This window comes from Melampsora larici-populina (assembly GCF_000204055.1).
Source record: "Melampsora larici-populina 98AG31 unplaced genomic scaffold MELLAscaffold_46, whole genome shotgun sequence".
NCBI lineage: Eukaryota > Fungi > Basidiomycota > Pucciniomycetes > Pucciniales > Melampsoraceae > Melampsora > Melampsora laricis-populina.
Genome location: NW_006768810.1, coordinates 623,023 through 645,081, shown reverse-complemented (window position 1 = coordinate 645,081; position 22,059 = coordinate 623,023). Strand labels below are relative to the sequence as shown.

General features: G+C 39.1%; 5 protein-coding genes across 5 annotated transcripts; 3 read left to right on the top strand and 2 right to left on the bottom strand.

Moving 5' to 3' along the window:
* Positions 1–599: 599 nt before the first annotated feature.
* MELLADRAFT_91892 (uncharacterized protein) lies at positions 600–4,822 on the top strand (the record flags this gene model as incomplete). Its single annotated transcript, XM_007414857.1, has 6 exons — positions 600–817; positions 911–1,256; positions 1,422–3,801; positions 3,888–4,091; positions 4,175–4,390; positions 4,473–4,822. The coding sequence occupies 6 exons, from the start codon at positions 600–602 to the stop codon at positions 4,820–4,822; spliced, it is 3,714 nt and encodes a 1,237-aa protein (XP_007414919.1).
* A 1,157-nt stretch (positions 4,823–5,979) lies between these two features.
* MELLADRAFT_110721 (uncharacterized protein) lies at positions 5,980–6,970 on the top strand (the record flags this gene model as incomplete). The annotated part of the gene is made up of 7 exons (XM_007414858.1): positions 5,980–6,012; positions 6,095–6,157; positions 6,242–6,322; positions 6,408–6,509; positions 6,582–6,655; positions 6,747–6,837; positions 6,935–6,970. 7 exons carry the CDS (start codon positions 5,980–5,982, stop codon positions 6,968–6,970), a joined length of 480 nt encoding a protein of 159 aa, XP_007414920.1.
* Positions 6,971–9,375: 2,405 nt separating this feature from the next.
* Positions 9,376–9,870, top strand: MELLADRAFT_38961 (uncharacterized protein; the record flags this gene model as incomplete). Its single annotated transcript, XM_007414859.1, has 3 exons — positions 9,376–9,479; positions 9,585–9,671; positions 9,783–9,870. The coding sequence occupies 3 exons, from the start codon at positions 9,376–9,378 to the stop codon at positions 9,868–9,870; spliced, it is 279 nt and encodes a 92-aa protein (XP_007414921.1).
* A 7,079-nt stretch (positions 9,871–16,949) lies between these two features.
* On the bottom strand, positions 16,950–17,366 carry MELLADRAFT_91889 (uncharacterized protein; the record flags this gene model as incomplete). Its single annotated transcript, XM_007414844.1, has 3 exons — positions 16,950–17,026; positions 17,137–17,211; positions 17,273–17,366. 3 exons carry the CDS (start codon positions 17,364–17,366, stop codon positions 16,950–16,952), a joined length of 246 nt encoding a protein of 81 aa, XP_007414906.1.
* Positions 17,367–18,682: 1,316 nt separating this feature from the next.
* Positions 18,683–20,480, bottom strand: MELLADRAFT_66825 (uncharacterized protein; the record flags this gene model as incomplete). Its single annotated transcript, XM_007414843.1, has 4 exons — positions 18,683–19,125; positions 19,178–19,652; positions 19,818–20,098; positions 20,354–20,480. 4 exons carry the CDS (start codon positions 20,478–20,480, stop codon positions 18,683–18,685), a joined length of 1,326 nt encoding a protein of 441 aa, XP_007414905.1.
* Positions 20,481–22,059: the final 1,579 nt, after the last annotated feature.

Genomic DNA, 22,059 nt, shown 5'->3' with positions numbered 1-22,059 from the left:
CCAAGAGCTTAGTTGCTCCCATGACGTCTAAGTAAAGGTGGCTATTACAGCTGTTCCAACAAAGATTGATTTTTTTTGAAAATCTCGCCAATGTGCAAAACCCAAGTTTTGTCCCTCACTTGATTTTGTCTCTCCGCTAATTGGAAGAATACAGGAAAAAATAAACCTGTAATCAAGTTTTGTCTTTGGTTTCAGCCGCTGCGGAGACAACTTTCTCCAGCAAAAAGTTGTCAACCTTTCTCGAAACAGCTGTATCTAGATGTTTTAAAAAGACCAAAAAGATCAATCGAAAAACCCGATGATCGGGTGGCGGACACCTCGCGTCACGGCTTCGGTATTTTGTTTCTGAAGTGTTTATTTGAAATATTTGATGAAATCGAAAATAGAAGAGAAAGAAAACTGATTTGATAATTTTAATTTTAATTTTATTTAATTTTTTATGATTTTGATCAGAGTTTAAGTTTTTAGATTCAAACCAATTCAATCAAATCAAATCAAATCAAATCAAACCCACATCTCTTGTTGACCACTACCACTCCACTACCACTACCAACCAAGAACAACCACAATCACAACCAAACACCACCTTCAAAACTGTGATGACTGACAATAGATTACCCAAATTACCATTACCTCTTCATTCTAACCATCCTAACAGTCCCTCTGAACTTACCTCTGACACTGCCCAACCTCTTACTCCTTCAATCGCTCCAGAACGTATTGCTTGTAATGGTTGTAAAAACATCTTGGAAGATACTGGTTCAACTGGTGATAGTGTAGTAGTTTCTTTTGGTAATTCACTTTGGCATGTCGATTGGTAGGTTGATCTCTCTATCTTCATTCTTACCCCTTGCTCTATTTAAATTCTACTTACTGACTCACTTATCTATGAATCGATTCTCACAATCAGTTTTCGCTGTGCAAAGTGTCGAAACTTGGTCGAACATGATACAAACCTACTCTTGCTTTCTGATGGATCACCAGTTTGCGAGAATTGTTCATATATCTGTTCAGTTTGTAAAAATCCAATCTCGAATGAAGCTATCGTCACTGGGGATGAATCTTATCATGCAGATTGCTTTAGGTGTAGATCTTGTCAGAATCGAATTGAAGAACTTATCTTTGCAAAGACTAGTCAAGGGATTTATTGTATGACATGTCACAATGATCGAGTTACTAGATCAAGACGGCATGCTGAAGCTAAGCGTAATAAGTCATCCAATCCGAACGCCAAGAAAGAACGAGAACGTGATCCAGTACGCTCCAACGAGAAATCACTCAATCCTTCCTCAAAGTCATCCAACAAGCCAAAACACCTAAATCAATCTTCAACAGGTCCTCCTCATCTGTCCAGTTTCGAGTCTTCAGCGTCACATCATTCTAAGAATTACTCACCTCCATTATCTGCTAATCAATCAAAGCATTCACCTCAACTCGCATCCAATAACAACTCGAATTCCAATTATTTTTCATCCCTAAACTCATCCACCGATAAAGCTTTGGACAATAACTCTCACCATGGTCATATGAAATCTCCACTACCTGATCTACCACCTTCAAGCCCTTCTCCAGGTCGGAGTGACGGCGGTGCTCTTCGATCAATGCGTCGTACCAGTATCGGTAACCTCTTGGGTATCACTCAGCAAAAGAAACGCTCTCCTAGTGCCGGTCCTCAAGAACCACCGTCCCGTCACAGCTCTCGTCTACCTGTCAATGTGACATCACCCACATCACCCACCGTCCCTCCCTCCCCACCTCCCAAGGACGGACCTATTCGTTCACCTTCAACATCGTCCAAACTATTCGAGCAAATCCTATCAACTGTAGAATCTCAGCCTACTGGACTTCGAGCTGTACCTCCCTCCCTTCCTTTGAGTCCAGCTTCATACCTACACGATCATCTCGGTGGCACCGCTCGTCCTCGTTATCCTACGCGTCCTGCTACCTCTGATGGATCTCGATCTCTCAATAGTTCTACCCAGTCATCGTCGAATATTCTGGCTCGTTCTTTTGAATCCTCACCTCAGATGCCTAGCCCAAAGCCAAGTCATCCAGATGATGTATCATTTTCACGTATCACAGATGATAATCATCAACAAAGTTCTCCATCAATCAATGTACCATTGGTCAACATTGATGTGGCCAAAGCAAATACCCGACGTAGCGTGATGCTTGGTCCAGGCCGAGGTAGAGCGACAGATGACCTTCATCTCGATCATTTGTCACCTTATTTCTCTCGACCTGATTTGATAGAAGAAGATCTAGAACCTGGCTCGTCAGAATCAACTGATGAACATAATCATCAAAATCAATCATCAATTCCTTCAACCCCACATCCAACTTATCCTGAACCCAAAAACCGTATTACAGTACCTGGTACAACAGATCGACCTTTGTCATTTTACGATCCTGAAGTACTCTTTTATTTGGATTCAGTTGGTAATGATAGCAATCCACCTAATGGTGACCATGAAGATGGCGTTCCGAGCGGCGTACCACTTGATTCTGCTGCTCTCGATACCCGATCTTCTACACCTGAAATGGAACATTTGGCCAGCGATGATCGACAACAGTTGCGAAGCAGACGTGATGGAAAGGATGATTCGGATGAAGTGAGCAGAAAAGTAAGAGAATCGATTAGCTTGAATCGTGATTTGGCAAATGCGACAGGTTCTGGAGGAGATATGTCATTAGATGTAGCATTAGTAGAACAATTATTAAGTTCACTTCAAAATACAAAAGAAAGGATGAAAGAGTTACAAAATGAGTATAATGCGATGAAAAGGGCATCAAGAACAGCTCATGAAGGATTTAGTCTTGCGAGAGAAGAATACGATCGAGAAGTATCTGCACGTCAAGAAGCTGAAAGCAGGATGAGAGAATTGAAATCAGAAATGTTTGAACAAGCATCTAAATTAACTGAAATCAAATCATTAAAAACACTCGAACAAGAATCGGAAGAATTGAAAAACTCAGTTTCTGGTTTACAAAAACATTTAAGTCAACTTACAATTGAACGTGATTTAAGAGTAGCTGAAGTAGAAGCATTGAATGATATTCAAAGTGTTACTGAAACTGAAGCAGAATCTTCGGTTTCGAAATCTTTATCTGCTAAATTAGATTCAGTCAAACAAGATTATCGTGATCAGATTGATGGATTGGTTCTCGAAAGAGATCGATTGAAGGCCGAAATCCAACATTTAGCTAAAGTAAGAGACTCACATGCTAGAGAACTTGATCAACTTAATCAACGACATGATCAATTGAGTGAACTTAATGCCTCAGCTGCACGTCAATTGGAAGACACAAGAGCTAGTATTGGTAGATTGGGTGCCTTGTCGAGTAGCCATGGTCATCAACATGTCGTTTCTCGCAATTTGAATGATCAACGTGGTGGTGGTGCTCACTCTCCGTCATCATCACAACAATCTCATCTTGCTCAACAAGCACAACACGATCTGGCAGATGAACAATCACCTTTACCTACTGAAGTTACAATAGCTACTACAAGAAAGTTTAAATGGGGTAAAACACAAAAAGCTGTGGTAGCGCCTAGACCCACACACCATAAAGATGGATCAATAAATGAAGCAAATGGACTGCCATCTAGTGCAGGACCAACGGCTGGAACAAGTGGAACGACACCTACTACCGCTAATAATAACTCGGGACCTAATGCATTACTTAGTTTACCTGCTGCACTTCGGCCTCATAACTTTCAACCGGTTAGTGCACTTAGACCAGTTCGATGTGATTATTGTGGTGATAAATTTTGGGGTTTAGCCGAAGTGAGATGTACAGGTTAGTAACTTTCTTTATTGATCCACATCCGTTCATGTAGAAATATTGAAACAAAATGACTGATTACGTTTCTTGACCTTAACCAGTATGTGGAAGTTATAGTCATACTAAATGTGCACCAAACTTTTTTGGATGTCAAAATACGAATGGAAATTTAAATATAGATGAAAATTCCTCTGAAATAGTTGAAGCTTGTATATTTGGAAATGATTTAATCACACAAGCTAAATTAGAAAACAATTTAGTACCACATGTTGTAGTGAAATGTATTGAAGCAGTAGAACAAAATGGTACGTTCTACTTTTTCTTCATCCATTTTTGAACCTTAGTTTTGAATGGTACGTTGACTAATTTGGATTTTTTTTATGGATAGGTTTGAAATTTGAAGGAATTTATAGGAAAACAGGAGGAATGTCATCAGTCAAGGCAGTACAAAACAGTTTTGAAAAAGGTTTAAATGTCGATTTAAATGATTTGAATAAATTTAATGATATTTCGGCCATCACTTCGGCTTTGAAAAATTATTTTAGACAATTACCTAATCCACTTTTTACATTTGAATTACATGAAGCATTTGTAACTGTTGCAGGTAAGATTTTTTTAAACTCATTTCCGATTTGATCGATCAGAAACTAATCTGAAACGAATCTGTTTTGTTTTGGTCAATATAGCTATGCCACAAGAGACAGTAAGATTAGAAGCTTTAGAAAGAGTGGTTTATCAATTACCACAAATCCATTTCGAAACATTAAATGTCTTGATGAAACATTTGAATCGAATTCAAAGATTATCAGATTCGAATAAAATGACAGCCCAAAACTTAGGAGTCGTTTTTGGTCCTACTCTTTTAAGGTCACCTAATCCAAACCGACAGTTTTCGGATATGCCTCATACTGCTAAAGTTATTGAATTGATGGTGGATCATGCTCAGGTTATTTTTAGGAAACCGTTTGGGACTATTAGTAGTAATAGTGAAGTGGGGGGGAATGAAAAGAGTACGGGGAATAATGAAAAATCATGAACTGGGAAAATCAAAGTTTGAAAAGAAGGCGATGGAGTTTTTGGTTTCATTGGGTTGATTAAATGAATGTCAATGGTTTTCTTCCTACAGGTTTCTTTTTATCTTTTCTGTTCGATTTCCTTTTTTCTTTGCTTTTTTTTTCTTTTACTCCTTCGCTCTTCTCGTACCTTTTTTTTGAAGGTGAAATTCTTTGGATTGAATGATTTTAAAGGTTGAAGTTCTTTTTTGGTGATCAGTGATGGAATATTTTGATTAAATTTAAAAAAGAAGTAAACAGGTAGAAGTCAAAAAAAAAAAGTTTGATAGGGTAGTTTCCTTTTTTTTTCTTTAGGAAATAGTTAGAATGGGTTAGGAAGGAGATGAAAAAAAAGCATGAAAGTTGATTCATTTTTTCTTTGTCTGACTTTTTGGTTCTTTATCCTTTTGGTATTTCAAATGTGTTTATCTTTATTCCATTTTTTATTTCTTTTTTGATATATACATATATATAGATTATATATATATATATGCTATAGATTAAATATATATGCTTGTTATCTTGTCGATGGCAGAGGGGGGGTAAGGGGAAAACCAGGTTTTCTTTAAGAGATCAAAGTGTTGGGTTTTCATATGATGTTTTGTTTTTTGCTTTTTTACGTCTCATCTTTTTGATTTTTTGATTTTTGATCAATTTTGTATGTCTATGCCTTTCTTTTTTTTGATTTTCTTTGTGTGTATGTGTTTGTGTTTGTGGATGGGTGTCTGGGTTTGCTTTGCATTTTATTGAAATCTAAAAATGGTATCAAATGATAAAAAATTATGTTTGTTGAGGAATTCAGGTTTAGAAAAAAACCGTTATTTGTTGATCACTTGTCCCGCAATTTAAGGAAGAAGTTCGCTGGCGATCCCGCCTGCAGCCGGTCGATAGATGGGCTGCAGCTTCAAGTCGGTCATCGGATCACGGTACTTCAGCCACGTCGGACGCCAAAAAGCTCGTCCGGGCCGGACGACGCTTGTGTGTTACTATTTTAAGCCATGTGACCAACAAGATATGCTTATATCTGATTGCTTGACTTTCTCGATTCGACTTTCATATTGAAGTTGACTTTGATTTGATAAAAACACAACTTCAAGCACTTTTCAATTTCTCAACCAATCTCACTCGAATCTCAACAATCATGGCTAGCATCTTCAACAAACGTTTAACCAAAGTTAGTCAAACTTGATTAACTCTTAAACAAGCCTCACTTTCAAGATATACTGATACTTTTCAAACCTCATTTCTTAATCAAGGAATTAATGGAGTTGCAAAATGACGGTTGTCCAGCCGGATGCAGTCTTTTAAAAGCTGATGATGTAAGTAAACCTCCTCGGTTTTCTTTCCTTTCTCAAATTCAAATGAGTCTCAAAACCCACTGAATCCTCACTTTTCATACATAGCTTAAAGAATGGAAAATCTTACTCTCAGGTCCACCTGATACGCTTTACAGTGGCGAAAGTTTTGTACTTCGATTCCGATTTGTGTGTATATTTTCTATTCAAAATTATGATTATCTATAATTTCATTGAGATGAGACTGATTCAAGCGCATTCATTCATTCAATAGTCCCCTCAATATCCTATCGAATCACCTGAAGTGGTCTTTGTGGTTAGTCCTCCTACTGGAGATGAACCTGGATGGCAAGCACCTGAGCATCCTCACATCTATGTATGTTTCAATCATGGGTATCGTAGTGAAAACCCGAAAAAACAACAGATGACTGACATGCTCTTAATGTAGAGTAATGGCCATATATGCGCATCGATCCTTTCCACCGGTTGGAGTCCAGTGCTCAATTGTTTCGCCGTTTGCCTGTAAGCTCAAATCCATAACTTCAAATGTACTAATCGACACCAAAGTGGACCCTAGCAACTGACATGAATGTATCATACTTGTTTGGCTTAGTACCATGCAATCCATGTTGGCGTCATGTAAGAAAAAAGAAAGACCTGCTGATAACGACCGATATGTGAAACACGCGCCTATCAGTCCCAAGGTAAGAGCTCTGTGGAATCATACTATCCCTCCGAATCATGCGTATCCTTCTCCTCTGCTCACTGATCTGACTTTATTTTTTGGCTTCATTGTTTTAGAACACCAAATGGGATTTCCATGACGACACAGTCTGAAAGATTACCTTCTAACTGACATACCAGATTTTCTCTTCTTTCTACAAAGCTCTTCCTTCATACCATTCAAGTAGTCAAAAAATGTCTATTTTCAATTGAGCTTAAAAACGTTTTTCTTCATTTTGTGTCTTGTTTTGATCATTTGCTTTACATCTTCCTTTATACATTGTATCTCAAAAAAAAAAAGAAAAAGGAAGTTATCAATCTAGTCTTTTAACCAAATCAATCTGTCATTATCTTTTACCTTGTACTTGTACTTGTTGATCATGATGAATCGTTTCTTTGACTATGAACTTCCATACATATTATGTTCTTGAACTCTTTTGAAAAAGTTGCCTGGTTGTAGTTTCTGAATGCTATGAAGAGCTTTTGTCATTGGTTCAAGTTGGATTCAAAATTATGTAAATGCTTCAACAATGAGGATTGCCGGAATTGGTTGTAGAATTTTGTCCCGTTGAGCAAGTGAGAAGCCAGAGCCTCGCCGGGCCCGGAACTTTATCATACAGTGTCACACCGGGTAATACCAAGGACGTGTTTGATGATTTTCAGAATTCACAAGAATGAACTCAATCACTTCTTCAAGATAATGTTCAAAGGAAATCTTAGAACAATAAAAGAAATCAAACCACCGAAACTCGCATCATTTTCGATCAATCAACGGAAATTCAATTCAAGTTCATATCAACAAGAATGGGTTAAAACAAAACTATCTTCAAAGCATTTGATTTCAATCTCAGGTGAAGATTCAAAAACGTTTCTTAAAGGATTAATCACCAATCACATACCAGATTTCAATGCAACAACGAATAACCGAAAAACTGATCAAACAGCCACCTATACCGCCATCTTAAATCCTAAAGGTCGTTTATTATTTGATTGTTTTATTTATCCTGATTTATCAAACCAATCAAACCCAAACTCATCTAGCTATTTAATCGAAGTATGTGATCGAGAATCCACGAATTTGATAAAATGGCTTTCAAGATTTATCTTAAGAAATAAAGTCAAATTAAAACTTTCAAAACAATTCTCGATTTGGACTCTTTGGAATGATTCTATTTCATTTTCTAAAAAGTCAAATGAAGGTTTACCTAAATCTATTCATGAATCAATAGAAGATTTGAATGTTTGGAAAGATGGAAGAGGTAATGGTCAATTAGGTTATAGGATTCTTGATGATCAAAGTTCATCCAACACAAAAATGGGTAAGCTTTTCGTATTTGCTCTTACTTGAAAACTTCAATATCTGATAAATTTGATTCAAAACCCATTCTTGATGACCAGAATGTTTATCAATACCCACTTCTTCAACTAATTCTTATGATTTACATCAACTTTTGAATGCTTCATTACCTTATACACTTTCACCACCTTATCAAGCAACTTTACCATTCGAAGCTAATTTAGATCATCATCATGCTATCGATTTCAAAAAAGGTTGTTATGTAGGTCAAGAACTTACGGCTCGTACTTATCATACTGGTGTGATACGTAAACGACTCGTACCATTATCAATCTTTAAGAAAAGCACGGGAGATTCAAGTGATCAGATCACTTCTATTCCTAATCAAATTGATTTTTCAGAAACTTGTGAATTTAATAAAGGTGATTTAACATTAGTATCTAATCATTCTATGAGATCTGATGATGAAAATTTAAAAATCAGTCAAAGACCTATAGGAAAATTAGTTGGACCGGTTTATAGGATTAATGAATTGATCTTTGGATTAGGTTTACTTAGGATTGATCATTCATCTTTTTCTGAAAAGTCTTGGCCTCAACTTTTTATAAAACAAGATCTTGATGTTCTTAAAGATGAATGGTTTGCAAAACCTCTTGTAGAATTAGCTTGGTGGAATCCAAAAAAATCTCACACATAGTATCGATATTAACTAAAGAAATGGCACAATATCATTTCTTGATGGTTTCTAAGTGATTAGATGTTTGATTTGTAAATTATTAGTTGGGTTAATAATATCGATTATCAATTCTTTTCTTTCTTGAGTTCATGCTTGTTTTTGTTACAAAGCTTTCTACCTTTTAGACTGAAGTTTCAATACTGAAGCACATCATACCTTCAAGGCTGTGGGACAAGCTCTCTGAAAAAAGCTGAATCTATTTTGATGATGCTGGACTAGAGGAAAAGAAAGATGGTCATCCTTGCGATGTCTCTGCCCAATGCACGCATAGCCCGACATTGCCATGTGCCCTTCGGAGCAAGGGCGCGCTCTTTGCGCAAGTCAATACCGGACCCGACAGCATGCACCGGTACCTATCGGGTTGGAAATACTCGTGAACCGAGCACTGCAGATCAATCAGCCTCGGCAAGATTCGATCAAACCAGATCAAACCACACCTCACGAAAAAGTCAAATCGAATTCAAATCAAAAGAAACCTTATCAAGAATGTCATTCTTTGGTCGTGGAAGTAGTCAACCAACAGCTTCGTCTTCTGCAGCAATGGATTCAGCAGTAACAGAACTTGAAATGGTATCTGATCTTTTTAATCGGTTAGTTTTATCACTCAATCTCTAAACAATGGAAAAACAAGTTGTTTCAAAATGAAGTTTCTTAATGACTTTTTTTTTGGGTGGTCTTGATCTTGGGTGTTTTAGATTAGTACGATCTTGTCATACTAAATGTATTGGAAATAGGTATGCTGAACCTGATTTAAATAAAGGTGAAAGTGTTTGTGTAGATAGGTAAGTGATTTGATCAAAAGTTTTTTCCATTTCAAGTTAAAATGATTTAAAACTTAGAGAAAATTTGACTGTTTTTTTTTCTGCCTTTCTTTCTTTCTGAATGGTTAATAGATGTGTTGAGAAGTTTTTTAATGTTAATGCAAAAGTAGGAGAAAGAATGCAAGCTAAAGGAAATTCAGGAAGTCCTTCGTTTATGTAACCTAATCAACCAGAAATATACCTTAGATTAGAAAGCTATTTTGAAAGGAGAAAATAATTGATTTAAGTTTTATGATTAATTTCTTAAATCTGTGCTTATTGAGATTTTTCTTCATGTGATTGTTTATTGCAGAGGGGCCAGGGTGTGATCAGGATTGTAAAATGAGTTGATGAAATTTTGAAAAAATCCATACGGTCAACAAGGGAATCACATATCTGGAAAATTGATTCAAGTCTTTGATCGACCACAGTACAATCACCCGGCATCACGCTTTACCCACAAAAAACAAATCTACTGCACTCTTTTTACATCTGTTGCGCATTATCAATAAATCTTTTCGAATTTTTGATTTCAAGGTCTTCTCAAGTCGCGCATGCATTTTGTTGACATCACCGTTTACTACGTCGTAGATGACAATGTATATCTACATCGCTTGTCATGAATTTAGTAAGTCGATGAATCAGTATCTGGACCTTATTATCATTTCAATCCATGAATCCTTTCGGTGCTTGAGTCCTTCGCCTATCTTCAGCACTCGGGTATCGCCAGTTTTGGGAAGCAGTAGATGAACCCTCCATTGCTGGCTTATTTTTATCCATTTCACCCTTGAGAATCTTATTATCTGTTATTCCTCTCACGTGTTCATCCATTGGATTTGAAGACATGTTGGGAATTCTGGACAGTCTGGACGTCCAGTGCGATTTTGAGCTCTTAATTTAGGGCGCGTTTGTTTAGTGCGATTGCCTAGAAATCGCATTCTGGGAAACCACTTTGGTAAATCTACGAAAGCCCTTCTGTAAAAAAACGTGGTTTGCCTTTTGGAAGGATGAGATCAAAAAGCGTGTGAAAAGTCTTTGGTCTTGTCAGATCTTAAGCACAGCATGTTCAAAAATTACTTCATCTTGGTGTCTCTGAAGCAGCTTCATCAAACCAATTTGAATCAATCTCTTTCAATTATTATTAGATAATCTATTCCAATCATACAATAAATAATACCAACCTATATACATTGAAAGATCCCAATAAAATAAACTACAACAAAATTACAAATGAGAGTAAAAGATGAATGTTGTGAGTAAGATGCAAAATGCTCAAAATCACCCTTGACTCCACACATCCTTTGAATTTCCTTCCATCTTCTCATCAATCAATCTACTACACACATCTCCTTCATCAATCAATCTCCCTCACACCGCGGGAATTAACTCGTTCAAAACCCGATTGAGCGAAATTTCGGTGTCCGGGTTCGAAATTTCCTCGAATCGTGAAACTCGTTCACAACTCGTTAGCATTATGTTCGCCGATTTCCCTTGAGTACGCTACAATACATATACATACACAGCACTCTCAAAACCTTTGATTCCAACGGTTTGGCTGTCTCACTTCCCCACTGAACTCCTTTCTTGTGTATCTGGTTGATCAAGGCTTGACAAAGGAAGGTGAAGGCGAGTAATGGTGAAAGGGGTTGTTATTTTATCATGTGACTGTACATACACGGGGCCAGCAGTCAGCCCGAGGGAAATTGGCAAACCTAATGCTAACGAGTTGTGAACGAGTTTCTTGATTTGAGGAAATTTCGAACCCGGACACCGAAATTTCACTCAATCGGGCTTCAAACGAGTTAATTCCCGCGGTGTCATCATTCAATGAAAATGAAGATATTGGATGAAGATATTGAACATCAATCAAATCAAGGTATCATCTACAATTTTGTTCTATACAGCCTTTCTGTATGAGGAATATCACTATATGTAATTGTGGATTTTACATGAGCACTCCAATCTTTCTTTTATTGAAGTGTGAGCACCGACTAAGGCATGTCTTGGTGCGGAGTTCCATGAGCTGAAGAGTTGGAGGTAGGTGTAAGAATATGCTTGTAACAAGGAACCTTGGAAGAGGTTCTCTCTCCCTGAAATTGAGTTGAGAAGAAAGTACAAAACTTTTCTTACACAACCCAAAATTTCCGCGCTACAAGTTTTTCTCTTGCCTACGCTCAACTCAGCTCTCTCAAGTTTTGAAAGTTATATTACATCATCAAAAAATTTGCCACCCACCCACCCGGCAAAGCAGCAAGAGCCAAGTTTGCCAGATGAGAACTTTTTCTCACTGATGCAAGTCCGGAGCCCGCAGGCGGCGCCCCCCCGTACCTTAGGGTAACAAAAGGTATTGTGTTGCCCTAAGGGGGAGGTTGGTGAATTGGCAGATTTAATAAAACATTGGACTCACAACTCCAGACAAATGGACTGGTTCTGGGGAGAATATGAAGAAATTAATGGCAGAGACGTTTGGAAAATACTACTTACACACATATCAATTCAGCCTGAGCCCCAACCCAAAAAATGCGGGTAATGGCCTACCCGCACCCCAAACCAATATCCAAAGAGCTCCCCCGGGCCCAAACCCTACCCCAACCCAATCAAACCCCAGCTCTCAGAAGCCCCCCCCCAACCCCTATCCCAAAGGCCTAAAACCTGCGGGTAGCCAGGGATCCCCGAGGATAACATTGGGGGTTTGAGGACCATGCAGCCCCTGCCCCCAAACCCTACAGGCCCCCTGATGTATTGGGGTCCCAAAACGCCTGACCAAACCCGCACCCCAAAGGTTTGGGGCGTTGGTTTTGGGGCTCAGGCTGAATATCAATCAATTTGAGCATGATTTCTGCCCTACATTTCATCACAGCTTTCCACAAGGTCAAAGGACTTCATAAAATACAACTTCCATATACAATCAGGAATTACATATCAAAATACTACCCATAGACAAATGCTGCAGGGGACAGATATATGGAGAAACATATTGTGGAAAATAATGTTAAATTTAATGTATTTGTATATTGATAAAGATTGAAGATATTCAAGATCCAAGTCTCAATGATAGTACAAAAACAGTATTTTTTGTCCATGATTTTTTTGAACCTCAATAACTCAGTCAATTTACATGATAAAGTTTGATAGACTATATATTCTTGATCTGTGAATACAGGAGCAGGTTTTTATAGATTTATGATGACATATGATGACATCAGAATTTTGGTGGTATGACCGGCAAATTACTCCCACAGTGATATTACACGTTGAAACAATTTTGAAGTCATTTTCAAATCCTGTTGAAGTCCTGGTGAAGTCAGTGGTAGTCTCTGGCCTACAAGTGACCAGTAGCTGGGGACTGTGAAGTCAGTAATCAATCAGTTAACATTCAAGACTTCTGTGATTTTTTTTCTAAAAATATCTTTCAACTACAATCCAGATTCAAAGATCAAAGAGGTTCTTTTACCACATTTAAGTTATTGGTCAATACCTTGGCTGGTATGCAAGTGGATGGTGATAATTTATTGCTGTTATGAATGTTCTTATAGTGAGCAAAGATAAGAATGTTTGAGTGTTTTGGAATCAAGTATGATAACTGTAGGTTTGGGGAACTAAGAGCATACGCAATAGCACATTGAGAACCAACTCATACACAATATCTAATAAAGAATAGTTCTGACCTGGATATTGGTACAGATGTTTTGTTAGTTTAAGTTATCTCTGATTCAATAACTGATCTCTGGGAACTAAAAGAGATAATGAACTATATATTGATTGAAACGTAACATAACATCAGAAATGGAAACATTAATATAAGTAAGTTAAGAGAATAAAAAATGAAATTGTACGTACTTCTCTTTCCAAAGATGAGGAAAGAGAAGTACAATTGGATTGATAAGATGACTTATAAGTATCAATCATTAATCTATTTGATTGGGGTAAATAGACTGTAGCAATTTCCTCAATGGTTTATCTAATTACATCTCTGTCTCTTTTCACACTCTCTCTAATCTTTTTGTTTCTTTGTTTCTTCTTTGGTCAATTGCACAATTCAGCAAAAGATTTTTTTTAGCAAGTTGCTGCTTTGGTTTGTAGATATGTTTGACCGAGTCCAACCTCTGATCATGTCCAACTGTTGTTTGTACACATACTGTGGCTGAAGGACCCTCAACAACAAACATAAAAATGACAACAGTGATCATCAAAGTCCTCAAATATTCAAGTTTGGATCGGATTCATACACAGAAATTCAAACACATGTTAGTTATATTCAACTTTTTGGAGTCATATTCAAGCCATTGCCCCAGCCCCACAATTCCGGGGAGTCCCTGAATCCCACCCCTGCAAGTTTGGGAGACAGGATGAGGGTTGGGAAGAAACTTTTGGTGGGGAGCTTACGGGGACAGGCTTCAGGGGAGCTGGAGGGGCTAAAAGCAAGGCCTGTACAGCTAAATATGTGTGACTCCTGCACTTGCAAGCTTGAGAGCCAGGGCCAGTCTTTGCAAAAAATTTCCGCCAGGGAATTTTGGGGGCGGCTTTGGGAGAGCCAGGGAGGGTCAGGGAGGGGCCAGGGCAAAGACCTGGATGGAACTGTAGACAGGTTTTTTCTTTGTGCTATTGCCCTTGGCTATGTTGGTACCTTTGAGTAAGTAGAAAGTGTAAGATACACTGAGGAGCCACATGAGACCATTTTTTTGAGTGCCTAGATCACACTGGCAAGACAAGAGTAGGAAGGTCAAATGATTAGTTGACCTTAAACACATATCACCATCAGAAGAAAAAATGAGATATTATGGATATCTTGTACCCGGGATTTTGGAGGGAACTTCCTCCACATAGTCATACATCTACTGCTTGCTTGTGCACAGGTTGATCTCAACCCCCTTGTCACTCGAGAGCAGGCTTATCTTGTCTCCCTTGGTTGGGGTTGCATTTGGTTTGATCTTTGTTTGGGTGTTGAACAGACCAAGATCGGTGTCAGGAAGTAAGTTGTCAGACTGATCAGCATATGGCACATTGCAAGCTACAGGAATCCCTTGGCTAAGCCTGCCAAACAACACATCGGTCAGCAAGTGTACAAACACATCATGAAAATGCCCAGCTCATGATTGAAGGGGTTGAATCAAATACTCAACACCAGGGTAAACATCATTGGGTTTTAGAAGGGTGCTCATTCGTGCAGGTGAGGAACAGTAGTTTGACATGAAAACAGAACTGGTGGTGTTGACAAAGTAGAAAGCGTAGACATTGAACAAGGATGACAATTTGAAAACTGATGATTGACGAGCTTTGGTGGTGTGACACAATCCAGACTCAACCTCTATCTGTCCCAATGGGAGGTCTATCTAGGTCTATCCAATCCATTGGCGGTCCACCTGTGGTTGGAATGTGGGTGAAGACGGGTCAGAAGGAACGGTAGAAGGAAAGGGAAGGCCCCAGCAAAAAAAGTGGGATGTGATAGATTGTGTGTATGGAGTCAGTTGAGATTCATCTTGATCCGATCTTCTCAACATGATTGCATTGTTATCTGTTATCTGTTTTCTGATAAATAATGAAAAAACAATTTCTATCTCTTGGGATTAGTTTGTTGCCTTATCATTGACATCTTGTCAGTTCTTGTACTCTTATAATTTAGATTTATGTCATCAAATTCAATTGCTCCATCTCATTTCATGAGATTCCACCATATCACTTTCACTTCAAGTCTGGTATTCAAAATCATTTTTAAAAGCATCTACAAACTTTGTCTTTTAAGAGCTCAGCCCGTGTACTTTTTATCCTCTTTTATTCTTACTGGAATGACTAATAGAATGATGATCATTCACTTCTTACGTTCATCTTTCATCAAAGCTCCCATTGAGTTTATTTGAATTTGATCACATGAAGTGGGTATGTTGCTTGCTCATACTAAAATTCAAGCATCAAGCTTTGTGAACGGTCAGTCGTGTTGTGAATGGTCGTGTATCAGAAAATTTTGAAGCTCCTGTGTATTTGATGATACCAGATGGTAGGTAAAACTTATGTCTTGACCAACTCTAGATTGAATAATTAGCTCAATAGGACATGCCTTCTTCATATGCAGTGTTTAATTCTTTGAAGCTACAGTGATTTTAGAAATCATTCTAGAAATATGCAATTGGTTCAACCATCATTAGAAAAAGTGGTAACATTGTAGAACTCAGTACCGCTATGAGGAAGATTTACCAAAGTTCAATAGGTAGAACAACAGAACAGACCAAGTCAAAGTGCACATGAATGTCTGAGACGACGGGTTGTATCACAGTGCCCGTTGTATGCGTCCTCGACGTCGAGGTCACATCTAGTGTGTAATTTTGTTCAAATTTTGTTCGCGTTTGTAAGTAACACATCTCTTTGAGAAACATGAACAAAGGCCAGGTTTTGCTCAGAGACAAAAAATAGTAACTTGACTCTTACACAAAGTTGTTCAGCTCCTTCTCTCTGAGTGCTCACCTACCGTCAGGGACTCCAAGGCAAACTACTCAGTTCCGACTGAAGTTTGAATTCGAATTTTCATCAAAGCAATTTGTTTTGCTGTGCTATCAGGTCAGTGCACTTCATTGTCGTTTTATGGTTGTGTTTATCCATACTGACACCTTTGTTCGTCATGTAGCCATCATCTCTGCTATGCCTACGTCTGGTGAACGAGACTAAGAAGCTTCCAATCCGTGACGAGTCTCTTGATATCAATACCTGATCCAACAGTATTCTATCCTGGAACGTACTGAAATCACTATAGTGTGAAGAACATCAACATCACTAATCATGTTCTCGCCCGTCTAAAATCCAACTCTAATCTGTTCCATGACGTGAATGATACCAGCAAAAAGAGATGCACCGACCCACCAATGAGTCCAATATCAATCATAATGGATGCATATGATGTTGACAGACTGTCTGTAAACTCAATTGTTCAGCCGTGAAGATTAAGGGTACCATCCTTCCACAAATTTATCACCACCATCATCAATATCATGATTGGCCCTATGTGGTTGGAAAAAGTGACAATCAGAAGAAAGATTCATCTTTTAGTCCTTGACAACTAAGCACCAATAAATATCTTCAAAAAAAATTGAAACAAGTATTCCCAAAAATAAAGTCTGACAACACAAAAAACTTCAAATTCATCACTTCCTCATCTTTGTACAACAAAACTGCCATCCAGAAGAAATTCTCAGCAGAAAGGGTTTTTTTCTTCTTGGAAATATCAAATAAAACTTTAGAAAAATGTTTTAAGAAGTATTGAATTGTGTTTCAATCATGTCCATTATCTAAAAACCGCAATTCAGTGTCATTCCTTTCACGAGCCCAAACATCAAGACCTTCATATTCTTTGATACAAGCCTAAAAAGAGATCGAACCAAAAATCAGTTTTCAATATCTCTTTTAATCATTTAAGTAACCCCAAAACAATGAATCATAAAGAGACGACTTCACATACTATAAGTCACATGCTGGGCTAATCGTTCATCATCTTCTCGTTTAGGTTTATCTAGTATCAAAAACATCAAATTGACTAAGTAATGCAGCTGGTAAATTGATATCATCTACTGGACTGGTTTTTGAATCTTATTGACCATGGAGTGGATTGGCTGCTGCTAAGATTGAGGCTCTTGCATTCAAGGTAGTAGTGACACCTGCTTTCAAAACCAAACTCGTTTGTTGTCCCATCACTTCAGAATCGCTGTTCAATCAGATTTGTCCATCTTAACAAATCCATCAATACAACAGATTCCATGACCGGCTAATACTAAACCTCCACCCTCTAAATCAAGCAAAGATACATAGTCAATATTCAAACAAGTTCCAGAAGATATACAGTTCGATAATTTCTTCGTGTTCCCCATCCAGATGTCCTGAAGTTACTGGTATATTGAGAAAAAGTCGCAACAATGCTTTTGAGTAAGTTTGAGTGAAGGTGTATCTTGTGAATGACTGTGCAAGAGAGGTTCCGGTTTTGAGCGAGCTTCATCAGCCATTTGAACGGCAGGTATGTAGTGGTGTTTGATAAAAGTGATCAATAGCCTGGAGAATCTTTAGTGACTATGTATGTACATACATACACGTGAGCTGTACCAGGGTTTGGCGCTTTCTGCACAAAAACAAAACCCAGCATCATTTATTTCAAAACTCTCAGTTCATTGAGGTTGAAGAGGTAGTGTAAGTTCATCATAGTCTCAGCATCAACGCTTGGTCACACTCATTAGGTGTTGAGATTAAGTCAAAGGCTGATCTTTGACTGTAGAAGCCCTTGTCCTCAGTCGGCGCTGAACATGGATTTTGTTTGAAAACGGTTCAATTGCGAGCAAAACTGTAGATAGCATTGTGACCTCGACGTCGAGGACGCATTCAACGGGCACTGTGTATGTGATTGGACAAAATGTCATGATGATAAAATCCTTGGTATTGGTCAAGTCAATAGGTCAAGATTGGAAAATGACTCGACATGAAAGCTCCACATTACTGAAACTACATGACAGGTGATTGGTGCAGACAGGACCCTGGAAAGCGCGTACAGACCCTCCTAACAAAACACACTTTTTGGGTATTTGCTTGTGCACACAACACTCCACTACTTATGGAGGTGCACAGTAGCTCATTGTGTGCGGGCAAAGAAGGGCTATCTTATGATGCCAGCCTCGAGTTTTTTGGAGTGCTGGTTGAGGAGAAAAATGCAAAAAAACCTGATTTTTTTTTGATGATCCTGAGCCGATTCCTACATACCGGGGCCGGGTCTCTACATTGAGACCAACAAAAGCTGATCATGTTTGAAAACGTGACAAACTTTGTGAGCTATTAGCTTGATATTCAATATCCTCAATCATTAAGGAAGAAGAAGGATATAGATATATGAGGTAGTATTGTTGGATGAGTAGATCTGCAACAAAAGAAAAACTTCTTGAAGAACAATAAAGACCATATAATTACAGCCCACAACATCATACGGCAAAAACAAAATTGCGGCCTCAGCCAAGTAGATCAGTGTTTCAAATGATCACAAGTTTGATTTTGAAAGAATTCCAAATTTCATCCACGTCGTCCTTAGTCAGTTTCTTGCAATGACGGTGATCACGGGTCCCGTGGACGTAAGGATGATAGTTGCAAAGATGTAAAACAGAGAGCTTAGGCCATGTATGTGTTGACAAAAAATGCTTCAACAAGTTCCATTGATCCTTCTTGACAGGAAGACATAATTTGATCATTTGTATATTTTTACAGCCTTTAAAGCTTACAAATAGATCAAAGTTTCTTGAGTGATGAGCTAGGATGAGCTGTTCGAGAGCTGGGAGATCAGTCTGACCATCGACATCTTCTTCGTCGTAGTAATCCACAATTGTGACCTGTAATCTAGTAAGACAAGGAGCAGCCCCGCTGAGTAGTTTCTGGACCATGCTAGCAGTCAAGTCGCGGCAAATTTCAAGATCAAGATCTGTAAGCCAGCCAAGTGTTCAAGGTCCAAGTTTGATCATCGCAAGCGATACCATCAAGACGTAATCGGCGAAGGTTATGATGCTGGGCCAGGATCCATCCCAAGGATTTTTCCGTGGATCCTACTTCGCCAAACCGAGAGTAATACAGTTCTAATGATGCAAGAGACGGCAGTTTCTTGAGAAGATAATCAACAGTTGTCCTCGGAAGACTCTCATATCCAAGATCCCCTACTTTCAAATGTTTAAGTTGAGGGATAAGTCCAAATAGACCTTTCAAGCGGAATATGAAAGAAGAAAACAATTTTGTGTCATACAAATCCTCTGGAAAATCAATTTCTACTGATTCTAAACAAGAACAAGATTTGAAAATCTTTTCAATGTTCATCAGCCCAATCCCATTTCTTGTCACATCTTGGGTGCTGTCGGATGGTTTAACTTCTGTGTTATCATCAACACTTCTTTCAACTTCTGTAAGCTCTTCATCTTTAAACAAGTCTTCTATTTCGAATTCAAAGGATTTTACTAGCTGCCCGTGCCTCAAGAGTATCCCCTCTGTCCAAAGTGACATAGGAGCAGGAAGGGCGCTAGGAAATCGGAGGTGCTGATAGGTTCACCCGATACAATCGAATAAGCATCTTTCAAATTCACATGTGGTTTCACTGGAATTCAGGCAAAGAAAGAGATTCCATACCTGCCACAACACAGGGAGACAAAGCCTGTGAAATCTTCTATTCACCGCGGCCAGACTTTGAAAGGTATTAAGAATTGGCGGGCTATAGTGATCCAGGTATGCTTCACAATTTGAACCTTCCTGTAGAGAGTGTGAGATCCGCTCCAATTTTCTTGTTGTTGTAGATGCTTTTTCTTCGTGAGACTGGTGGTGAACCATGTTCACGATGTTCTCCAAGATCTCCACAGGAAAATTGGCGCGACCCATGATACATTGAGCTGGGGATTTTGATTGGAATCGACCTGCCAAGAGTTGATAGGCATCTCCAGCAGACCCATAAACGTTAAGTTTGCGTTGGAGTTCTTCGTCAATTGACCAGAATATAAGACTGAAGACTGCTCGGTTAAGCTTTGGATCGTGCTTGTGTAACTCGTGCCAAAAATAGTCGGCAGACCCGGTGAGGTTGCTTATCATGACCTTTAAATGGAGGGCATGGTCGCATCCGCGGAACTAGGGAACGTTCCCAAAAGAAAGTTCCTTAACACCCCCCTAGGAACCTGTCATAGCAAGTGTCACACGAGCCTGAGAACTCGTAAAACCTTTGCGTCGGACAGATGATCCACACGCGTTTGACGCAGTGGGATACCCACCTATCACGATACCGCACTCCCAATCCAGCGCCATAGTGGACCACGATTCCCAAACCACGATTAAATATGTGAAAACGTCTGACAAAACGAGCACCAATGGCCACCTCAAAAAGATCCAAACTACGAAAGAGGGCGTTATTAACCCTCCTTGACGACTTTACCGAGAACCCTCAAAGGTTTAACAAACGGCCCAAACTTGGTTGAGCATGTCCTTATCTTCACACCAAACGCGCAGCAAGAAGAAATATAATGCCACCGCTGTCTTCTCCTTCTTTACCGCTTCAACCAGTTGAACCTCGCATTATCAAGGAGCTGCGCTCTGGCCAATTAAACATTCGCAACTACCTACTTTTTCAATTTCACTATCAATTTAAACCACGGTCTGTTTGTGACCGTGTTTTCAATGCCCACCAATCTTGTACTACATTATCCTAACCTCATTTATGAACGTCGGCTTCATCCACACAGTCAGCTACAGGTCGAAAACGGTCAATCAACAGGCTTTTGTTGTTCTGGTCATAGTTGCAGACTCAAACCCATCCACTCTTCAAAGTATTACAATCCTCGCCATCAACCCAACAAGCCTTTAATCGGTATCAAGGTACGCTGCATTTGACTAATCTTTCATTATCGGCTGGGTAATATCTAATATTATCCCCATATGTGTCTCTGCCAGTGCCCATTCCAAGGTGGCTCCATTCGAACATATAATTGCTTAAATTTCATTCAGGACATTCGCACATTGAATCATGCAACTGACCCTTCATTCGACAAACCAGCCAACGATCAAGAACAACATTCCAGTCCTTCAGTTCAGCGTCACAAGAGAATAAACCATCACCACAATAATAAATCGATGCCTGACAATAAACGAGCGCGATTGCCATGTGCGGGAATAGACGGGGTAGTTACTCACAAAGGAAAATCCAAGCACAGCAATCGCCAATGCCAATGGCAAGCGTGTACTGATGTAAGTGTGAAGACCTCTACAACACCGAAAGACATTTGAGCTGATGAACGTCTAATCTTATAATCTATGACATGCAGTGCTGCCGATCTCAGCAAGATGCAACTGGATCAAAGTGCCACACACACGAAAGCGGGGAGCGTGCAAAGAACGTCATACCAAACACCCAACCTTTCCTTAATACCGTCATTGAAACCGCAGAAAATAGCAACATTGGACTTACGCCCGCGACAAACAACCATGACAGTAATTCCAGCTCGCAAATTAACGATGCGAACTTACTTGGGCCGGCCCCACCGCTGCATCCTTTGGTTCTATCACCTTCTACTATGCGCATGTACCACCTCAACCGATCAAATGAAGAGGAAGCAAAGCGAGCAGCAGAGGAGGCCGACGCAAGATGTGACAAAAACATCTCTATATCGTTATGGTTGAAGGTACGCCAGCGTATAAACCCACCATTTCCAATACCATCCTTCAGATCAAGTTCACAAGTCTTACAAGCGTTTATTGCAGGCGGAAGACGATCCAATCCCCTTCATGTTTGCATCCAAATCCATGAAGCAATTTGCGATATCCGAGTGTGAAGCATTGATGATTTTTCTTAAAACATACGATCCTCATTGGAACAAGTTACTGCGTGTGT